At 46.0% G+C, this 17,799-nt stretch overlaps 1 protein-coding gene across 7 annotated transcripts in view; it reads left to right on the top strand.

Annotated features, from left to right (window-relative positions):
* Positions 1-17,442, top strand: part of lpin1a (lipin 1a) — a 50,608-nt gene extending 33,166 nt beyond the window's left edge. For 2 of the 7 annotated variants that reach the window (XM_036962467.2, XM_090220625.1), the window contains exons 4-21: positions 953-1,275; positions 3,190-3,306; positions 3,508-3,606; positions 4,045-4,156; positions 4,482-4,824; positions 5,018-5,111; positions 5,277-5,458; positions 8,381-8,474; positions 8,734-8,803; positions 9,648-9,740; positions 10,011-10,078; positions 10,379-10,517; positions 11,292-11,440; positions 11,578-11,664; positions 11,884-12,036; positions 13,317-13,431; positions 13,739-13,842; positions 13,989-17,442. In XM_036962467.2, the coding sequence (XP_036818362.2) occupies positions 953-1,275; positions 3,190-3,306; positions 3,508-3,606; positions 4,045-4,156; positions 4,482-4,824; positions 5,018-5,111; positions 5,277-5,458; positions 8,381-8,474; positions 8,734-8,803; positions 9,648-9,740; positions 10,011-10,078; positions 10,379-10,517; positions 11,292-11,440; positions 11,578-11,664; positions 11,884-12,036; positions 13,317-13,431; positions 13,739-13,842; positions 13,989-14,709 (3,063 nt within the window). In that variant the 3' untranslated portion in view covers positions 14,710-17,442. Of the gene's footprint in view, positions 1-952; positions 1,276-3,189; positions 3,307-3,507; positions 3,607-4,041; positions 4,157-4,481; positions 4,825-5,017; positions 5,112-5,276; positions 5,459-8,380; positions 8,475-8,733; positions 8,804-9,207; positions 9,741-10,010; positions 10,079-10,378; positions 10,518-11,291; positions 11,441-11,577; positions 11,665-11,883; positions 12,037-13,316; positions 13,432-13,738; positions 13,843-13,988 lie in introns of those variants that run through there. The other 5 variants (XM_036962466.2, XM_036962468.2, XM_090220628.1 and 2 more) reach the window with 4 other exon arrangements.
* Positions 17,443-17,799: the final 357 nt, after the last annotated feature.

Below are 17,799 nucleotides of genomic sequence, written 5' to 3'. Positions count from 1 at the left end.
CGCGGTTGAATTTATTCTGCCGACAGTGACCGTTGTCTTCTTGTTGTCTCAGCCTTATCGCGGTTGCGTATGAACTAACGGGTTATAGACCCTTTCTGTGTTTGCGAACGTTGGCGCAGGAGGGCGGTGAGCACAAGTTGGTGGCAGAACACGGGAGAGTTCTTATAGAACAAAAAGCAAAAAAAGCCTCTATTTACATGTTGCTTACGAGTGCATTTTCACACTACTTATTATAATTGGATTTTAAGGCTCGCATGAATGTTCTGCTTAATATAATGTTTTGTGTCATGATTGCAAAGCAACTGCATTATATATATGTTTTAATACTTCAACTAAAACCAGTAAAAATGGCTCTTTGGCTAGCTTTTGCTACAGCCTATGTCAATGAGCGTTAGCATTCTAGCTAACAACTGCTGCATCCAAAAATAGTTATTTTGCCAAGATCACAACCAAATGTAATCTTAGCAACTGTTCGAGCAAGAATGAAAACATCATCGTAAGTGTCTGAGAACCCCAAAAAGTTTTTTTTATTTTTTAGAAGTAAACAAAGCCTAAAGGCTATGTTAAATGGGCGCAGATAGCGATTAGTTTCTTACTGCAGCCAAGAGTCGCGCGCATATGTGCGTGACGTCAGCATGTCGTGTACTGGAAAGGGGTCTATAGTGCAGAAAACAACTAAATCATCATAACACATAGGTTGTAATATGGCTTTTTTCCCCCCTGGCTTCCCCATTGATTTTACCCACGCACTGCTACTGCAGAGAGCCTAGTCACTTGGTGTACCCTGAAGATTAGAAGGAGGGATTGAAAAGATGAATGTTATTCTTTATATCAAATATGAACATGTATTTCATTCTAATTTCTCCTGATTGTCATTTCCATGGCTAATTCTTACTTAACAATCCACTTACGGTTTATCATGACCTCACTTCCGGTTTCCTGTCCCCAACAGGAAGTGGTTCCGTCATACCTGGCGACGTCACCTATCGTGTCCCAGGGGGCGGAGCTAATGGAAGCTCAGCTGGGGAGAGGTGTGTCTCGCCTCTCTGACCCCGCCTCCCTCCAGGTCCAGACCCTGGGCTCCCAGCAGACCACAGGAGGAGGAGGAGGTGAAGGAGGGATGATGATGAAGAAGAGAAGGAAAAGGAGGAGGAAGGCACGGGAAAGCGGAGGAGGGAGACGGGAGGAGAGTGGGGAGTACTCAGAGGATGAGGACATGTTCACCATCGACATGAGCACTGATGAGGAGAGAGAGCACGACAACAACAGTAGCAGGTGATGACAGCAATTACACTATTTACATCAACACTGCATGGCTGTTTGTGTGTGTGTGAGTGCGTGCGTGTGACTTCCTGTGAAGTTCTCAGGACGCTCATTTGAATACAGACAGGGTCACATTTGGGCTGTTTGGAGTGGTCTGCCAGTATTGCAGGGCGAGGCTTGTTTATGCGACACACAGCTGTCTGTCAGCAGCTACTGACTGCAGTCAAGTGGTTGTGTGGGGAGGAGAGAGAAGATTACACTGTCTTGTTGAGGTATTCTCAGTTTGTTCTTTCTGCGATCCTGCATATGTGTGTTTGGTAGAGGAATGATCCCTCTGAGATGTGGTTATTGGGAACGTGCACGTGTGTGTGTTTTTTGCGTGCATGTGTGAGAGAGAGAGAGAGAGAGTGAGAGAGACTCTGGTTAAGAGTCAGAATAGCTTTGCTCCACTGCAGAGGTAAAAAAAAAGAAGCCTGATCAGCATCACAATGGTTTCTGCGAAACACATGAACCACTGCCAGCTCCTCTCTGTTTGTGTGGGACCCAGCAGGGAGGGGCAAACTCTGTTCTCAGGCATTCCACACACACGCGCAGCACTCAAGCACACACACACACACACACACACACACACACACACACACACACACACACACACACACACAAAATCACTTCACAAACAGCCCCTCTCCCTGAGTAGTAAAGCAACAGTTGGTATTGCAGTCAGTCACTCAGTCTGTTAGTCTGTCCATATGCTGGTTGGGTGCTGGCTGAGACTGAGACTGGATTAACAAGCCTGAAGTGGCCAGTGTCTGTCTTTTGTGAACCCAATTATCTGTGTTCTGTGTGTGTGTGCGTTTTTGTGTTCAGGCTCTGTGAATACCAGCTCTCTGTCCCACGTGTTGGAGATGCTCCAGTGCCTCGTTCTTTTCCCACAATGCACTCTGACTCTGTGGATTAATGACCGTGGTGAACGGGACCTCTCTCAGTCCCTCCTGATTCTCTCTCATTCATTTGATGTGTGTGTGTGTGTTTATTTGGTTTTACTATCCTTGTGGGGATCAGAAATCATCACAAGGATAGTAGAAAAGAACAATTCAGACAGTTGGGACATTTCGCTGGTCCCAACAAGGAAAAAGGCTATTTTCAGTTTAGGGTTTAGGTTTAGGGTTAGGTTTACAATTAGGGTTGGGGTTAGAATTAGGGTTAGGTTTAGGGTTAGGTTTAGGGTTAGGATATTAATATTTCTCATAAAAACTATTGGCATTAATAATTGTACCAATACTTCCAGTGCTGCAACTGGATTCACATCCTCATACACATCAAACTGTCACGACTTCCGCCGAAGTTGGTCCCTCTCCTTGTTCGGGCTGCGTTCGGCGGTCGACGTCACCGACCTTCTAGCCATCGCTGATCCACTTTTCATTTTCCATTGGTTTTGTCTTGTCATCCATCACACCTGGTTTCAATTCCATCAATTACATGTTGTGTATTTAACCCTCTGTTCCCCCTCCCCCATGTCCTTGTCAGTAATTGTTTGTAGTGTTTATGCAAGGTCTGCTGGTATTTACCGGGTTTTGTTTGACCCATTTACATTATTGTTCTGTTGACGGTGGTTTATGGATATTAAATGACACCGTGGTAAATCAGTTTCCGCTCTCCTACGCCTGACTTCTCTGCCGCCAGTACGCACCTCACTACACAAACCAACATACATTTGTCTTTACATCTTCAGCAAAATAGGCCTGAGAAAACACTGTGTATGATATCTCTGTGTGTACGTCAGTGTCTGTGCCTGTGTGTGCATGGGTTTGCATGTGTGTTGTTGCTGCTAACGTCTCTCTCTCTCTCTCTCTCTCTCTCTCTCTCTCTCTCTCTCTCTCTCTCTCTCTCTCTCTCTCTCTCTCTCTCTCTCTCTCGCTGTCTCAGGGCCTCTTCTCGGGAGCTCAATGGAGAGCAGGGCCCTAAGGCCAGTGTGTTGAGCAGCAACTACACCCAGAACACAACATACACACACTCTGATGCAGACTGGGCACGCTCACAGAGGTACATAAATATGACCCAACACACACAGACACACACAGAGACACACACACACCAGACATGACTAGAATAGAATAGAATAATACACAGTTTGGTTCGACTCATCTTGTCGTATGCCTTTGTAGATTAAAATAACTGCGTATGGCTGACAGTTGTTCTCTCTGTATGTCTGTCTCCCTCTCCCCTCTTTCTCTCCCCTTTCAGTGCTCTAATAGAGCAGACACGTACTCTGTCTATCCCTCCTAGTGGTGGTCTGTCCATCTCCTGTCCACAGCAGACTTCTGTCTTCCCTTCTCCTGTCAGGTAAGTCATGTCAACATCCTTTTTTCACTTTTCAGTATAGCTTAATTAAGCCTTAATAAAAGTTATCCTTCGTTTAATATCGGACCAACTACATATTGTCTAAAACCATGGGACAGAAACCAGCAGAGTCTTCCCACTGGGCACAGTTCAACGTATAGTTTTGATTCACCAAATATGTCACCATATCATTGGATTTAGGTTAAAAGGTGAAAACGATACGAAATTCTCTGACGCTGATGACTTTTTGCAAATCCAATCAGTTTTCCAGGTTAATTCAACATCAACACATATAATTGTTTGGTTGAAATGACGTGGAAACAACATTGATTCAATCAACAAAAAAATCCCAGTGGGTTTGTACTGTATTGTTTATGTCCATGAGTCAGTGTAGTGCTGGCTCAACCAATCACATCTCTCTGTGTGTCTGTCACTCAGCAGCCCCGGTGGCTCCCGCCCCTCCACTCCGAAGAGTGACTCGGAGCTGACCAATCAGAGCAAAGACAACCCTGAGATTCTGTGGGCCTGGGGGGAGCTGCCACAAGCTGCTAAGGTACAGAGGGAGGGAGGGAGGGAGGGAGTCATAGAGGGAGGGGGGGAAGAGAACGATTCAGAGAGACACTATGTCTAGCTGTAGTCCACACAGTGATCCAGGAATCAGCACTGAACTTTAACCACTTTAATCATCTTCCACGAGAGCAGCTGAGGACATGCTTTTACCCTAGCGCTCACGCTAACCACACATCCTCTCTCTCTCCTCTCTCTCCTCTCTCTTCTTCTCTACTATTGACACCCGGCCTCCCGCGTCCTTGCTGTAGCGTGCTTTCTTCTTCCTTACTCTCTCCTCTCGCTCTCTCTTTCCCTCTCTCCACCTCTAGCCCTCCTACCTCCCTCCGCCCCAGATGCAAGATTCTGGGATGAAGTCCCCTGTCTCCATCCCTGTGTGTGACAGCACACACTTCAGAACCATCCCCGGAGACTGTGGCCCCCCTGGCCAGACCCAGAGCCACCCAGACAATGGCCCCCCATCCCTCAACCCGTATATGCCCCAGCCTGGTAACAACACGGCTGGGCCCGTTGCTGGAGGGGACATGGAGTTAGTAGGGGCAGCCTGTAGAGAGGTGGAGGGGCTGATGGCCTCCAGGTTGCTGTCAGAACTGGATGAGGGGGGCCAGAGGGGCAGCCCGGTCAGACGCACAGACTCCCCATCCAAGAGGAAAGGTACGTCTTCTCGAACCATCGCCTCCAAGCGGAGTGGAGTTTAGATTGCAGAATTTGAATGTCAGCTGTCACTCAGCATGCGTTCACGCCCGTAGATGTGATTGCCTCCACCATTAGCTACACGTCAAGTTAATGGATGAAAATGCCATGTCAATCATTGTATCCATGGTAACGTGTGACGCTGTACCTGCAGACAAGAGGAGCCACCACCTGGGCTCGGATGGAGTCTACCTGGATGACATCACTGAGCTGGAGCCAGAGGTGGCTGCTCTGTACTTCCCTAAAAGGTAACACGGCCCACACACACACACACACACACACACACACACACACACACACACACTCACACACTCACACACTCACACACACACTCACCTGTAACACACACACACCTATTCTGTCCTACACAAACACTCGTCCCCCACTCCTGAACCGATGACCCTGTTCCTTAGTGACGGTTCAGTGAGAGGGGGCTCGGAGACAGGGGCGCGGAGCACCAACCAATCACCTCAGTCGGTGGGCAGCAGTGGGATGGACAGCGGTGTGGACAGCTACGCTGACCAGCTGGGAGACATGCCCAACATCGCCATCTCCCTGTGTGGAGGTCTCACTGACAACAGAGAGATCACAAAAGGTACTGACCATTAAACACATGGGCTACATCTCAATACTGTCAGCTGTGACTTACTGGTATAACTGGATATTGTAGCTCCATCTACTTGCTGTCATTGTTTTCACCTATCCAGCCCTCTCCTGTCTGTGTGTCTCTATAGAACAGTTCAATTAACCCTCTCCTGTCTGTGTGTCTCTACAGAACAGTTATATTAACCCTCTCCTGTCTGTGTGTCTCTACAGAACAGTTATATTAACCCTCTCCTGTCTGTGTCTCTATAGAACAGTTGTATTAACCCTCTCCTGTCTGTGTGTCTCTACAGAACAGTTATAATAACCCTCTCCTGTCTGTGTGTCTCTACAGAACAGTTATAATAACCCTCTCCTGTCTGTGTGTCTCTATAGAACAGTTATAATAACCCTCTCCTGTCTGTGTGTCTCTATAGAACAGTTATATTAACCCTCTCCTGTCTGTGTCTCTATAGAACAGTTATAATAACCCTCTCCTGTCTGTGTGTCTCTATAGAACAGTTATAATAACCCTCTCCTGTCTGTGTCTCTATAGAACAGTTCTATTAACCCTCTCCTGTCTGTGTGTCTCTACAGAACAGTTATAATAACCCTCTCCTGTCTGTGTCTCTATAGAACAGTTATAATAACCCTCTCCTGTCTGTGTCTCTATAGAACAGTTATAATAACCCTCTCCTGTCTGTGTCTCTATAGAACAGTTATATTAACCCTCTCCTGTCTGTGTCTCTACAGAACAGTTATAATAACCCTCTCCTGTCTGTGTGTCTCTACAGAACAGTTCTATTAACCCTCTCCTGTCTGTGTCTCTACAGAACAGTTATAATAACCCTCTCCTGTCTGTGTCTCTATAGAACAGTTATATTAACCCTCTCCTGTCTGTATGTCTCCATAGAACAGTTATATTAACCCTCTCCTGTCTGTGTGTCTCTACAGAACAGTTATATTAACCCTCTCCTGTCTGTGTGTCTCTATAGAACAGTTATATTAACCCTCTCCTGTCTGTGTGTCTCTACAGAACAGTTGTATTAACCCTCTCCTGTCTGTGTGTCTCTACAGAACAGTTATATTAACCCTCTCCTGTCTGTGTGTCTCTACAGAACAGTTATATTAACCCTCTCCTGTCTGTGTGTCTCTATAGAACAGTTATATTAACCCTCTCCTGTCTGTGTCTCTACAGAACAGTTATAATAACCCTCTCCTGTCTGTGTGTCTACAGAACAGTTATATTAACCCTCTCCTGTCTGTGTCTCTACAGAACAGTTATAATAACCCTCTCCTGTCTGTGTGTCTCTATAGAACAGTTATATTAACCCTCTCCTGTCTGTGTGTCTCTACAGAACAGTTATATTAACCCTCTCCTGTCTGTGTGTCTCTACAGAACAGTTATATTAACCCTCTCCTGTCTGTGTCTCTACAGAACAGTTATAATAACCCTCTCCTGTCTGTGTGTCTCTACAGAACAGTTCTATTAACCCTCTCCTGTCTGTGTGTCTCTACAGAACAGTTATATTAACCCTCTCCTGTCTGTGTGTCTCTACAGAACAGTTATAATAACCCTCTCCTGTCTGTGTCTCTATAGAACAGTTATATTAACCCTCTCCTGTCTGTGTCTCTACAGAACAGTTATAATAACCCTCTCCTGTCTGTGTGTCTCTACAGAACAGTTCTATTAACCCTCTCCTGTCTGTGTGTCTCTACAGAACAGTTATATTAACCCTCTCCTGTCTGGGTGTCTCTACAGAACAGTTATAATAACCCTCTCCTGTCTGTGTGTCTCTACAGAACAGTTCTATTAACCCTCTCCTGTCTGTGTGTCTCTGCAGAACAGTTCTATTAACCCTCTCCTGTCTGTGTGTCTCTACAGAACAGTTCTATTAACCCCATCCTGTCTGTGTGTCTCTACAGAACAGTTCTATTAACCCTCTCCTGTCTGTGTGTCTCTACAGAACAGTTATAATAACCCTCTCCTGTCTGTATGTCTCTATAGAACAGTTATATTAACCCTCTCCTGTCTGTGTCTCTACAGAACAGTTATATTAACCCTCTCCTGTCTGTGTGTCTACAGAACAGTTATATTAACCCTCTCCTGTCTGTGTCTCTACAGAACAGTTATATTAACCCTCTCCTGTCTGTGTCTCTACAGAACAGTTATAATAACCCTCTCCTGTCTGTATGTCTCCATAGAACAGTTCTATTAACCCTCTCCTGTCTGTGTCTCTATAGAACAGTTCTATTAACCCTCTCCTGTCTGTGTGTCTCCATAGAACAGTTATATTAACCCTCTCCTGTCTGTATGTCTCCATAGAACAGTTCTATTAACCCTCTCCTGTCTGTGTCTCTATAGAACAGTTCTATTAACCCTCTCCTGTCTGTGTGTCTCCATAGAACAGTTATATTAACCCTCTCCTGTCTGTATGTCTCCATAGAACAGTTCTATTAACCCTCTCCTGTCTGTGTCTCTATAGAACAGTTCTATTAACCCTCTCCTGTCTGTGTGTCTCTATAGAACAGTTCTATTAACCCTCTCCTGTCTGTGTGTCTCTATAGAACAGTTCTATTAACCCTCTCCTGTCTGTGTGTCTCTACAGAACAGTTATATTAACCCTCTCCTGTCTGTGTGTCTCTACAGAACAGTTATAATAACCCTCTCCTGTCTGTGTGTCTCTATAGAACAGTTATATTAACCCTCTCCTGTCTGTATGTCTCTACAGAACAGTTATAATAACCCTCTCCTGTCTGTGTGTCTCTACAGAACAGTTATAATAACCCTCTCCTGTCTGTGTGTCTCTACAGAACAGTTATATTAACCCTCTCCTGTCTGTGTGTCTCTACAGAACAGTTCTATTAACCCTCTCCTGTCTGTGTGTCTCTACAGAACAGTTATATTAACCCTCTCCTGTCTGTGTCTCTATAGAACAGTTCCAGGAGAGAGCCATCTCTTACCAGCAGTTCACTGAAAACCCCTCCATCATCGACGATCCCAACCTGGTGGTCAAGATTGGAACCAAGTACGTAAAATACTTCTAACTAACCTTTAACCTCCTAGCGGTAAAGATGTGATCGTTCCCGATTAATCCGGAATTCCTGCTTTTCTGACGTAGTCCTCCGTATATCATTGAATCTGACCCATCCACATCCATCCAGATGTTCTATGTTGTCCTGATCTGATTGGAGAAGTATGTATGTACTGTATACTACCGATAAGAAATGAACTGCAGACACTAAAGATACAACAGTGATCTCATGTTTGTGTCTGTTCTCCTCCAGGTACTACAACTGGACCACCGCAGCCCCTCTCATGCTGGCTATGCAGGTGTATCAGAAGCCCCTGCCAATGGTAAAACCTCAGTAACATTAGCAACATGCTATTAGCATAGCATCTAGGCTACTCGACTTGGTGATGAGACTGTGTGCTAATGTCAAATAGTGTGCTACATTTGGGTACCTGAGTGGTTTTACCTGAGAGGTTTAAAACGCGAATCATTTTGCAATGTAAAGAGAGAAGTCCAACTGTAACCCTTCTAGCTAAATCTGGTTCTGCGTCTGGCTTCACGTGTTTTGTTTTTGTCTGAATTCTTCTGTCTTCTGTCTCGCGTTGGACTTCCTGTACACTAAAAAGCGTTCTCCTGAACCACGTCTCCTCCTAACACTTGAGTCTTTCTTCCCCCTTTGTTTTTCCCTTTTTTAATTTGTTCTCCCTCCATCTCACCTCCCATTTGGCCCTGTCTTGTGTGTCTTCAGCACTCCTGCCTGAGTTATGTGTACTCTGCCTTTGGCCTCTTCTCCTACTGTTTACCCAGTCTGTTTGGCTCCAGCCCCGTGGGTCCCTTTGGTTTCAGCTAGCTAGCTGTCTGTCTGTCTGTCTGTCTGTCTGTCTGTCTGTCTGTCTCTCTGTCTGTCTGTCTGTCTGTCTGTCTGTCTGTCTGTCTGTCTGTCTGTCTGTCTGTCTGTCTGTCTGTCTGTCTGTCTGTCCCTCTACTTCTCTCTCTTCTCTCTCTCCCAGTCTCTGTGTTTCCCTCCCTCTGTTGCTGCCTCTCTTCCTTAGATCGCCATCATCCAGTCACACGGACACACTTGCTTCACGTTTTTTGTGTTTGGGTTTTTGTATCTCTGTGTTTTTTGCGTTTTAGTGGTTTTGTTGAGTTGGGTTTTTGGTCAGGAACTGTGTGCGTTTGCTTCAGGCCACGGTGGAGAACATCATGAAGGAGAAGATGCCCAAGAAAGGAGGCCGCTGGTGGTTCTCATGGCGCAGCAGGAACAGCGACTCCAAATCGGTACACACACACACACACACACACACGCACGCACACACACACCTCCTGACCTCCTGAACACACACCTCTGTAACACAACACACACACCTCTGTAACACACACCTCTGTAACACACATACCTCCTGAACACACTTCCATAACCATTTGGGAACCTCCGCAGAAGTTACAATGCTGGACACCACTTGCCTTTTTGACTAGTGGACTGGGGTATTATATGTGCTAGTGTGTCCTGGCTGTTGTATGAGTGTGTGACTGGTTGTCTGTCCCCAGGACTCAGTGTCTGAGATAGGAGTTGGAGACGGGGGAGAGACCTCTCTCAGCATGGCTTCAGTCAATGGGTAATGACACTTCTCTAACACCAGAACAGTTTGCGAAGTATCTGCAAAATGAATGAACTATGTTGAGTACACATTTATGTACCTTAGTTTGCATATCCTCGTATAAAGTACACAACAGGGGGTGGTTTCATGGACACAGATTAAGCCAAATCCTGGACTAAAAAGCATTTTAATTCATTTGAATCCGGGAAACCGCCCCTAGAGGTTTATAGGCTATTTTTTATATATATTTTTTAATATTCTGTTCAAATAATCAGACATTATAGCTGAACTGTTGTTGTATCTGTTGATGTAACACAGAATGAAGGAGGAGTCTTCCTCCAGCGATGAGGAACACAGACCGTCCAATCAGGACTCAGAATCCTGCCAGCCCGAGCCTCTTCTCACGCCTGGTAGTGTCTTCTACAGGAAGACCCTCAGACTGACCCCAGAGCAGCTGGTGAGAGACTCAACACTGTTCCCCTAACCTCTGTTAAGCTAACTTCTGGTCTCAGAACTGCTGGTGAGAAACACAATACTTCTCACATCTTTTGATGGGGTGATGTTGAACTGTGTATTCTCAGGCAAGTCTTCAGTTGAACCAATCAGTAGCAGGGTTAGAGTTAGTAGAGGCTGTATGGGTAATGTAGTTTTTATGCCCTCAGTTGCTGTTTTTCTGCCCTCAGTTGTTGTTAAACCACTCAGTAACAAGGTTATGCTGCATTCAATACAATGTGGAACTCTGAAAAAAATGAGCTCCGACTTAAAATAATCAATTTGAACGGTCATCCAACTTGGAATTACAAGTAGGAAACTCGGGCATCATCCTAGAGCTCCGACTTCTCAGAGCTGAAGATTCCTGACATCACGTCAACAAAAAACATGGCGGCCTTCATCGTTTACATAAAAATATGTATTCTCACCTAATGCATTTCCTCTTTTCTTTAAACACTTTAGCAAGAGGCATATAGCATCTCTGCAAACAAAAGATTCCTTCAGGTGTCCATGTTTTTCCGAGTTGACAATTTGAACGCACTGAAGTGGGAGTTCGAAAGACTTCCTAGTCGGGATCTCGGAGTTTGCCGAGTTGTCTTGAACGCCCCATTAGAGTTAGTAGAGGGTGTATGGGTAATGTAGTCTTTCTGCCCATCAAGCCAGTCTGCCGTTGAACCACTCAGTAACAGGGTTAGAGTTAGTAGAGGCTGTATGGGTAATGTAGTCTTTCTGTCCTCAGGCCAGTCTTCAGTTGAAGGAGGGTCCTAATGAGGTGGTGTTCAGTGTGACCACTCAGTACCAGGGCACCTGTCGCTGCCAGGGCACCATCTATCTCTGGAGCTGGGACGACAAAATTGTAATCTCAGACATTGACGGCACCATCACCAGGTAAGTGTGTGTGTGTGTGTGTGTGTGTGTGTGTGTGTGTGTGTGTGTGTGTGTGTGTATTGGCAGTTGTATGTGATCACGTTATATCTGTTAATGATAGTCTAATTACATGTGGCGAGCACCATCCTCTTTTTCAGATCTGACACCCTGGGCCACATCCTGCCAACGCTGGGTAAAGATTGGACCCACCAGGGCATTGCCCGCCTCTACCACCGAGTCAGCCAGTGAGTCTCACACAACAGGAGTTACATAACTATAGGTGGCCGTTAGAGTAATGAAACAGGGGTCACATTCAGAATATGCCTCAGTGTAAGATGAGTGAATCATGTCAGCTTTAATCGTGGTGTTTGGCTTTAGTACGTTGCACCATCCTGAAAGCAGCCATTTAGTTGAACTCCTGTCCTCCCATTTAAAAAAAAATGTAATCTCTCCCTCTCTCTCAGGAACGGTTATAAGTTCATGTACTGCTCTGCAAGGGCCATAGGTATGGCTGATATGACGAGGGGATATCTCCACTGGGTCAATGAGAGAGGAACCATGCTGCCTATAGGACCTGTCCTACTCAGCCCCAGCAGCCTGTTCTCAGCCCTGCACAGGTGAGGAGCACACACACATCATCACTGTCAAAATAAACACAGCAGAGGCGTCAAACACAATAGAGAACAATGTACAGTACATTTTAGCAGGCGCTCTTATCCACAGCATACAGCATAGCATACTGGTCCCCCATGGGGATAAAACCCACAACCCTGACGTGGCGAGCACCATGCTAAACCAACTGAGCCACACGGGACCACAGTAGCTTATATAGAAGAGACATCCCTATATTATATAATGATCATTCTGACCTTCCTGTCCTGTCGTCCTTCCTTTCCTGATCTTTTCCTCCTGTCTTGTCAACCTGTGTTTCCTGTTTTGTCCTTCCTGTCCTAACCTGTCGTCCTGTCCTGGCATCCCTGCCCTATCCTCCCTGTCCTAACCTGTCGTCCTCCCCTGGCATTCTTGTCCTATCCTCCCTGTCCTGTCTTGTCATCCCTGCCCTATCCTCCCTGTCCTGTCTTGTCAACCTGTGTTTCCTGTTTTGTCCTTCCTGTCCTAACCTGTCGTCCTGTCTTGTCACCCCTGCCCTGTCTTGTCATCCCTGCCCTATCCTTCCTGTCCTGTCTTGTCATCCCTGCCCTATCCTCCCTGTCCTGTCTTGTCATCCCTGCCCTATCCTCCCTGTCCTGTCTTGTCATCCCTGCCCTATCCTCCCTGTCCTGTCATCCCTGCCCTATCCTCCCTGTCCTGTCTTGTCATCCCTGCCCTATCCTCCCTGTCCTGTCTTGTCATCCCTGCCCTATCCTCCCTGTCCTGTCTTGTCATCCCTGCCCTATCCTTCCTGTCCTGTCTTGTCATCCCTGCCCTATCCTCCCTGTCCTGTCTTGTCATCCCTGCCCTATCCTTCCTGTCCTGTCTTGTCATCCCTGCCCTATCCTTCCTGTCCTGTCTTGTCATCCCTGTCCTATCCTTCCTGTCCTGTCTTGTCATCCCTGTCCTATCCTCCCTGTCCTGTCCTGTCATCCCTGCCCTATCCGTCCTGTCATCCCTGCCCTATCCTTCCTGTCCTGTCATCCCTGCCCTATCCTTCCTGTCCTGTCATCCCTGCCCTATCCTTCCTGTCCTGTCCTGGCATCCCTGCCCTATCCTTCCTGTCCTGTCCTGTCATCCCTGCCCTATCCTCCCTGTCCTGTCTTGTCATCCCTGCCCTATCCTTCCTGTCCTGTCATCCCTGCCCTATCCTCCCTGTCCTGTCTTGTCATCCCTGCCCTATCCTTCCTGTCCTGTCTTGTCATCCCTGTCCTATCCTTCCTGTCCTGTCTTGTCCTTCCTGTAGGGAGGTGATAGAGAAGAAGCCTGAGAGGTTTAAGATTGAGTGTCTGACCGACGTGAAGCAGCTGTTCCACCCCAACACTGAGCCTTTCTACGCAGCCTTCGGCAACAGAGCCACGGTGAGAGCCCTGCTCCCTCCCTCCATCACTGTACATGTTAACTTTGGCTACTTTTTAGATTCATTTGACTGGGACCATAAACATTCTATACATTATACATTTACATCTTGGTCATTTAGCAGACGTTCTTATCCAGAGGGACTTACGGCCAGTAATCAACTTTTTTGCCAATGTGACAGATTCAGCCAAAAGGCTCATTTCAAACTGAATATTATGTTTAATTCTGTTGTGGTTGTGTATGGTTGTTTTGGATAGTACGTCAGTCATTGTTACAGTTGTTGTTGTTGTTGTTGTTGTTGTTGTTTAGGATGTGTATTCCTATAAGGAGGTGGGCGTTCCCCTAAACAGGATCTTCACAGTCAACCCCAAGGGAGAGCTGATACAGGAACACGCCAGGACCAACATCTCATCGTAAGTCAGACCTCTCTGTCTCTTTCTTAATCCCTCCATCTTCCTCCCTCAATGTCTCTCTCTCCCTCAGTAGCTCTGTCTGTCTCTGTCTAATGAACAATGAAAGTAAATGAAGTGAAGTAGGTTTCTGTTCCTGTTCCTTCCAGGTATGGTCGTCTGTGTGAGGTGGTGGACCACGTCTTCCCCCTGTTGATCAGAGGTCACGACTCGGACTTCTCCTGCCCTGACACCTTCAGCCAGTTCACCTACTGGAGAGAACAGCTGCCCCAGATCCACAGCCCTGATCAGCCCCAGGTCCACAGCTCTGATCAGCCCCAGGTCCACAGCTCTGATCAGCCCCAGGTCCACAGCTCTGATCAGCCCCAGGTCCACAGCTCTGATCAGCCCCAGGTCCACAGCTCTGATCAGCCCCAGGTCCACAGCTCTGATCAGCCCCAGGTCCACAGCCCTGATCAGCCCCAGATCCACAGCCCTGATCAGCCCCAGGTCCACAGCCCTGATCAGCCACAGATCCACAGCCCTGATCAGCCACAGATCCACCGCCCTGATCAGCCACAGATCCACAGCCCTGATCAACCCCAGGTCCACAGCCCTGATCAGCCACAGATCCACAGCCCTGATCAGCCACAGATCCACCGCCCTGATCAGCCACAGATCCACAGCCCTGATCAACCCCAGGTCCACAGCACTGATCAGCCACAGATCCACAGCCCTGATCAACCCCAGGTCCACAGCCCTGATCAGCCACAGATCCACAGCCCTGATCAATCCCAGGTCCACACCCCTGACCAGCCCTTGGTCCACACCCCTGACCATCCTCTAGAAATCAGCTGTGGAGACCCACTTCCACACCAGCCCACCCCATAAGTGACCTGTGTGCAATCTGGGAAGGAAAGGGAGAGACACATTTATGATGATGACGGCGTGCAAATGAAAGAAGCATGTCTCTGCTCTAATGTCACACACACACACACACATACACACACACAGCAATACATAAGCAGACCTTAACACACACATGGTTGCCATGTGCACACTTATGCACTAGTGGAAGTTCTCTCCGGACAACAACAGGCATGTTAGCACTGAGTGTTATTTCTATGTACTCACCTTTCCTATTTGTGTTCTACTCCTCAGTGTTCTGCTCTACAATACCTAGCCTACTGTTCATCAGGTGCAAAAGGTGCTACTTGTATACATACACTTGTAGTAGCTGCAACTCCGACAAGAAGCACCGATTCAGTCAACCTGGGGGAAATCACTGTGAAGAACAGCCTATCAACGACAGCTATGTCACCCAATTAGCATTGCCCGATTGATTCTAGCACTTTTAGTCTCCAATGTGGGTACAGTAAACCGCGATGCATGTTCGGCTGACACGTTCAGATCTAACGTTCACATGAAGTGCGAATGTAATAAATGTCGAACAAAGCAGGATTTTGCTCAACTAGCGCTATTAATATAGCGCATGCCGATAATTCAGTTCACCCGTTCGACCTCCAAACATTTGTCAATATAATCAAAACAAATGTTAGTCGTCACATGCCCCCGAATACAACAGGTAGACCTTACCGTGAAATGCTTACTTCCAAGCCCGTAACCAACAGTGCAGTACAAGAAATAGAGCTAGGTAAAACATTGAATAAAAGCGTTTTAAAGCGCGTTTCCGTTCTAGTAAGTAGCATTCTATATTCGGTTTTTATTCTTCCGTTTTTTGTTGTTGTTGTCATGTTCTGTGTATGATAGATATGTTAGTGATCAACTAAACTGAAACAGGTAACCAACCGGTGCAGCTCTTCACTATTGTTAACAAGGCACAGAGGAGTCTCTCTCGTTGATGCCTCTCGCCCATCGTCGTCAACAGTCCTTATATGGTCATGTAACCAAACACCTGAGAAAAGACTCGCGTGAAACTGACGTTCCTCTTGACAGTAAGCCGGGCAAGAAAACTCAGGTTGTCAGTTTTATCAGTCGTCTGTCTTCGTTTCTCCGCCACTCGTCACGGGTTTCCACAGACCGTGACACACATGTTATCAAATCAAATCAAATGACATTTGCCACCCTTTGCTGTGGTCTACACCTGTTATATTGGGCGCATGTGACAAAAACAATTTGATTTGATTTGTTGACCTGTCCGATTCTCTCTGTGTGCAGTGTCATGGTTTTGGCTAACATTAACAGGTAATATTGTGCAGACAGTAGAAAACATATTATGTCCTCTGCTTTTGGTGGTCCATCATCTTAAACTCTGTGTGTAACTGCGAGATGAGAGAAACCTACAAATGTATGAACTATTTAATTCATTTCACATTGTTAAGCAAGCAGCTTGTGAACGCACTTGGATTTGGGCTTTGGTTTTTATTTCACTTTAAATATTGTGTTTATGTGATTGAATCTGAATAGAGTTTTGATGTTCATTCTCACTTTTGTACATAGTGCAACCTTTTTTAGCGATCAAATTCAGAAACATTGTCAGTAAAAATGGCTGGCTGCTGGACTACAGTAGTTTGACCTTAAGGCTAACAACATTTTTGCACTGACAGACTTATAGTGTCCACTGAAGCGAAACCATTGAGATATTCTACAGTCAACCAATCAACATTCTCCTGAATTCTAGAATCTACCACATAGATAGAAAGAACTTGGACACACAGGTTAAATCGAACTGTCGCTCCTTGTAATTTCAGCAATTAGAATGCACAACAACCTTGACGGTTCTGAATCTCCCCAAAGGGTTTTAAAGCACAAAGTACTAACGACATAGTCCGTCTGTCCATCAGATCTCTGTCGTGAACAGAGGCGATGGCAGGATGTTTCTATGGGTGGCTACCGTGGAATGTGTATCAGCATATGTATATTGTGCAATTGCCAATGTTATCCTGTGTGTGATAGGGATGGATATTCAAGACGTCCTGCACTACCGGAATGAATACTAACACTGTGATACAGTATTTCTCTCTTTTTTTATTGATCATATTGATGACCACCATAAAACCTGATTGCATCACTATGGAGGAGAGAAGGTTCCCACCGTCCCTGTGTCATATGCCGTATTGATTACTTTCAACACCTTTTACATTCACTTTGGTTGAATTGACTACCAGTGGGATGGTTGAAACATCCATTTGCCAGGGTTCAGGAGTATTGTGACGTGGCGACTAATGTGAGATGTTGGATTTACCACCAACCGAAGAGGTGTGTTGGTATTAGGAGGATAACGGATGGATGGATGAATGAATGGATGAGTCAATGGAGGCATGTGATATCACTGTTGTTGTGTTTACTCCTCCTCTGTGTCATTGTCTTCTGTTCTCCCTTTACTGTACTGTCACAAGATTTGTTCCAAGTATGTTAAAGTACTACTGTGTATTCAGATTAAATGACTGTATTCTTTCTGTGAAAGATCTATATAAACAACGAGCTTGTTGCCTTACAGTATGCCGTGGCTGTCTCTACCCTCGTTAGTTTGTTTCTGAGATGTACAGAGTCAATTACTCTAGCACTGTGTCATGTTGTATAGGTTAACAATCCAGTCTGAAAATAGCTATAATGGAAATAGGTTTTTCAATAAATGCAAAGTTGATTGTTGATGGATTGGATGTGTATGTCTCTCCTTTCTCCTCCCTGTAGTGAACATGATGCAGAGAGAGCATGTGTAGTATTTCTTGAGTTTTAGAGTTTTTCCTGACCACATGACTGAAAAGCAACAGGACCATGATTCATTCCACTCTACAGAGCAAAACGAACACCCGTACTACCCATGTCTACCATGGTGTCGCTCCATGGCTTTGTGAAGGCTGGATAACCTACTGTCATCTAGTGTACTACCCATGTCTACCATGGTGTCGCTCCATGGCTTTGTGAAGGCTGCATAACCTACTGTCATCTAGTGTACTACCCATGTCTACCATGGTGTCGCTCCATGGATTTGTGAAGGCTGCATAACCTACTGTCATC

The sequence above is a fragment of the Oncorhynchus mykiss genome, chromosome 25, assembly GCF_057628025.1.
Source record: "Oncorhynchus mykiss isolate SJ-2025 chromosome 25, ASM5762802v1, whole genome shotgun sequence".
Lineage (NCBI taxonomy): Eukaryota > Metazoa > Chordata > Actinopteri > Salmoniformes > Salmonidae > Oncorhynchus > Oncorhynchus mykiss.
The sequence above is the reverse complement of the archived record's forward strand: the minus strand, read 5'-3'. Positions and strand labels throughout refer to the sequence as shown.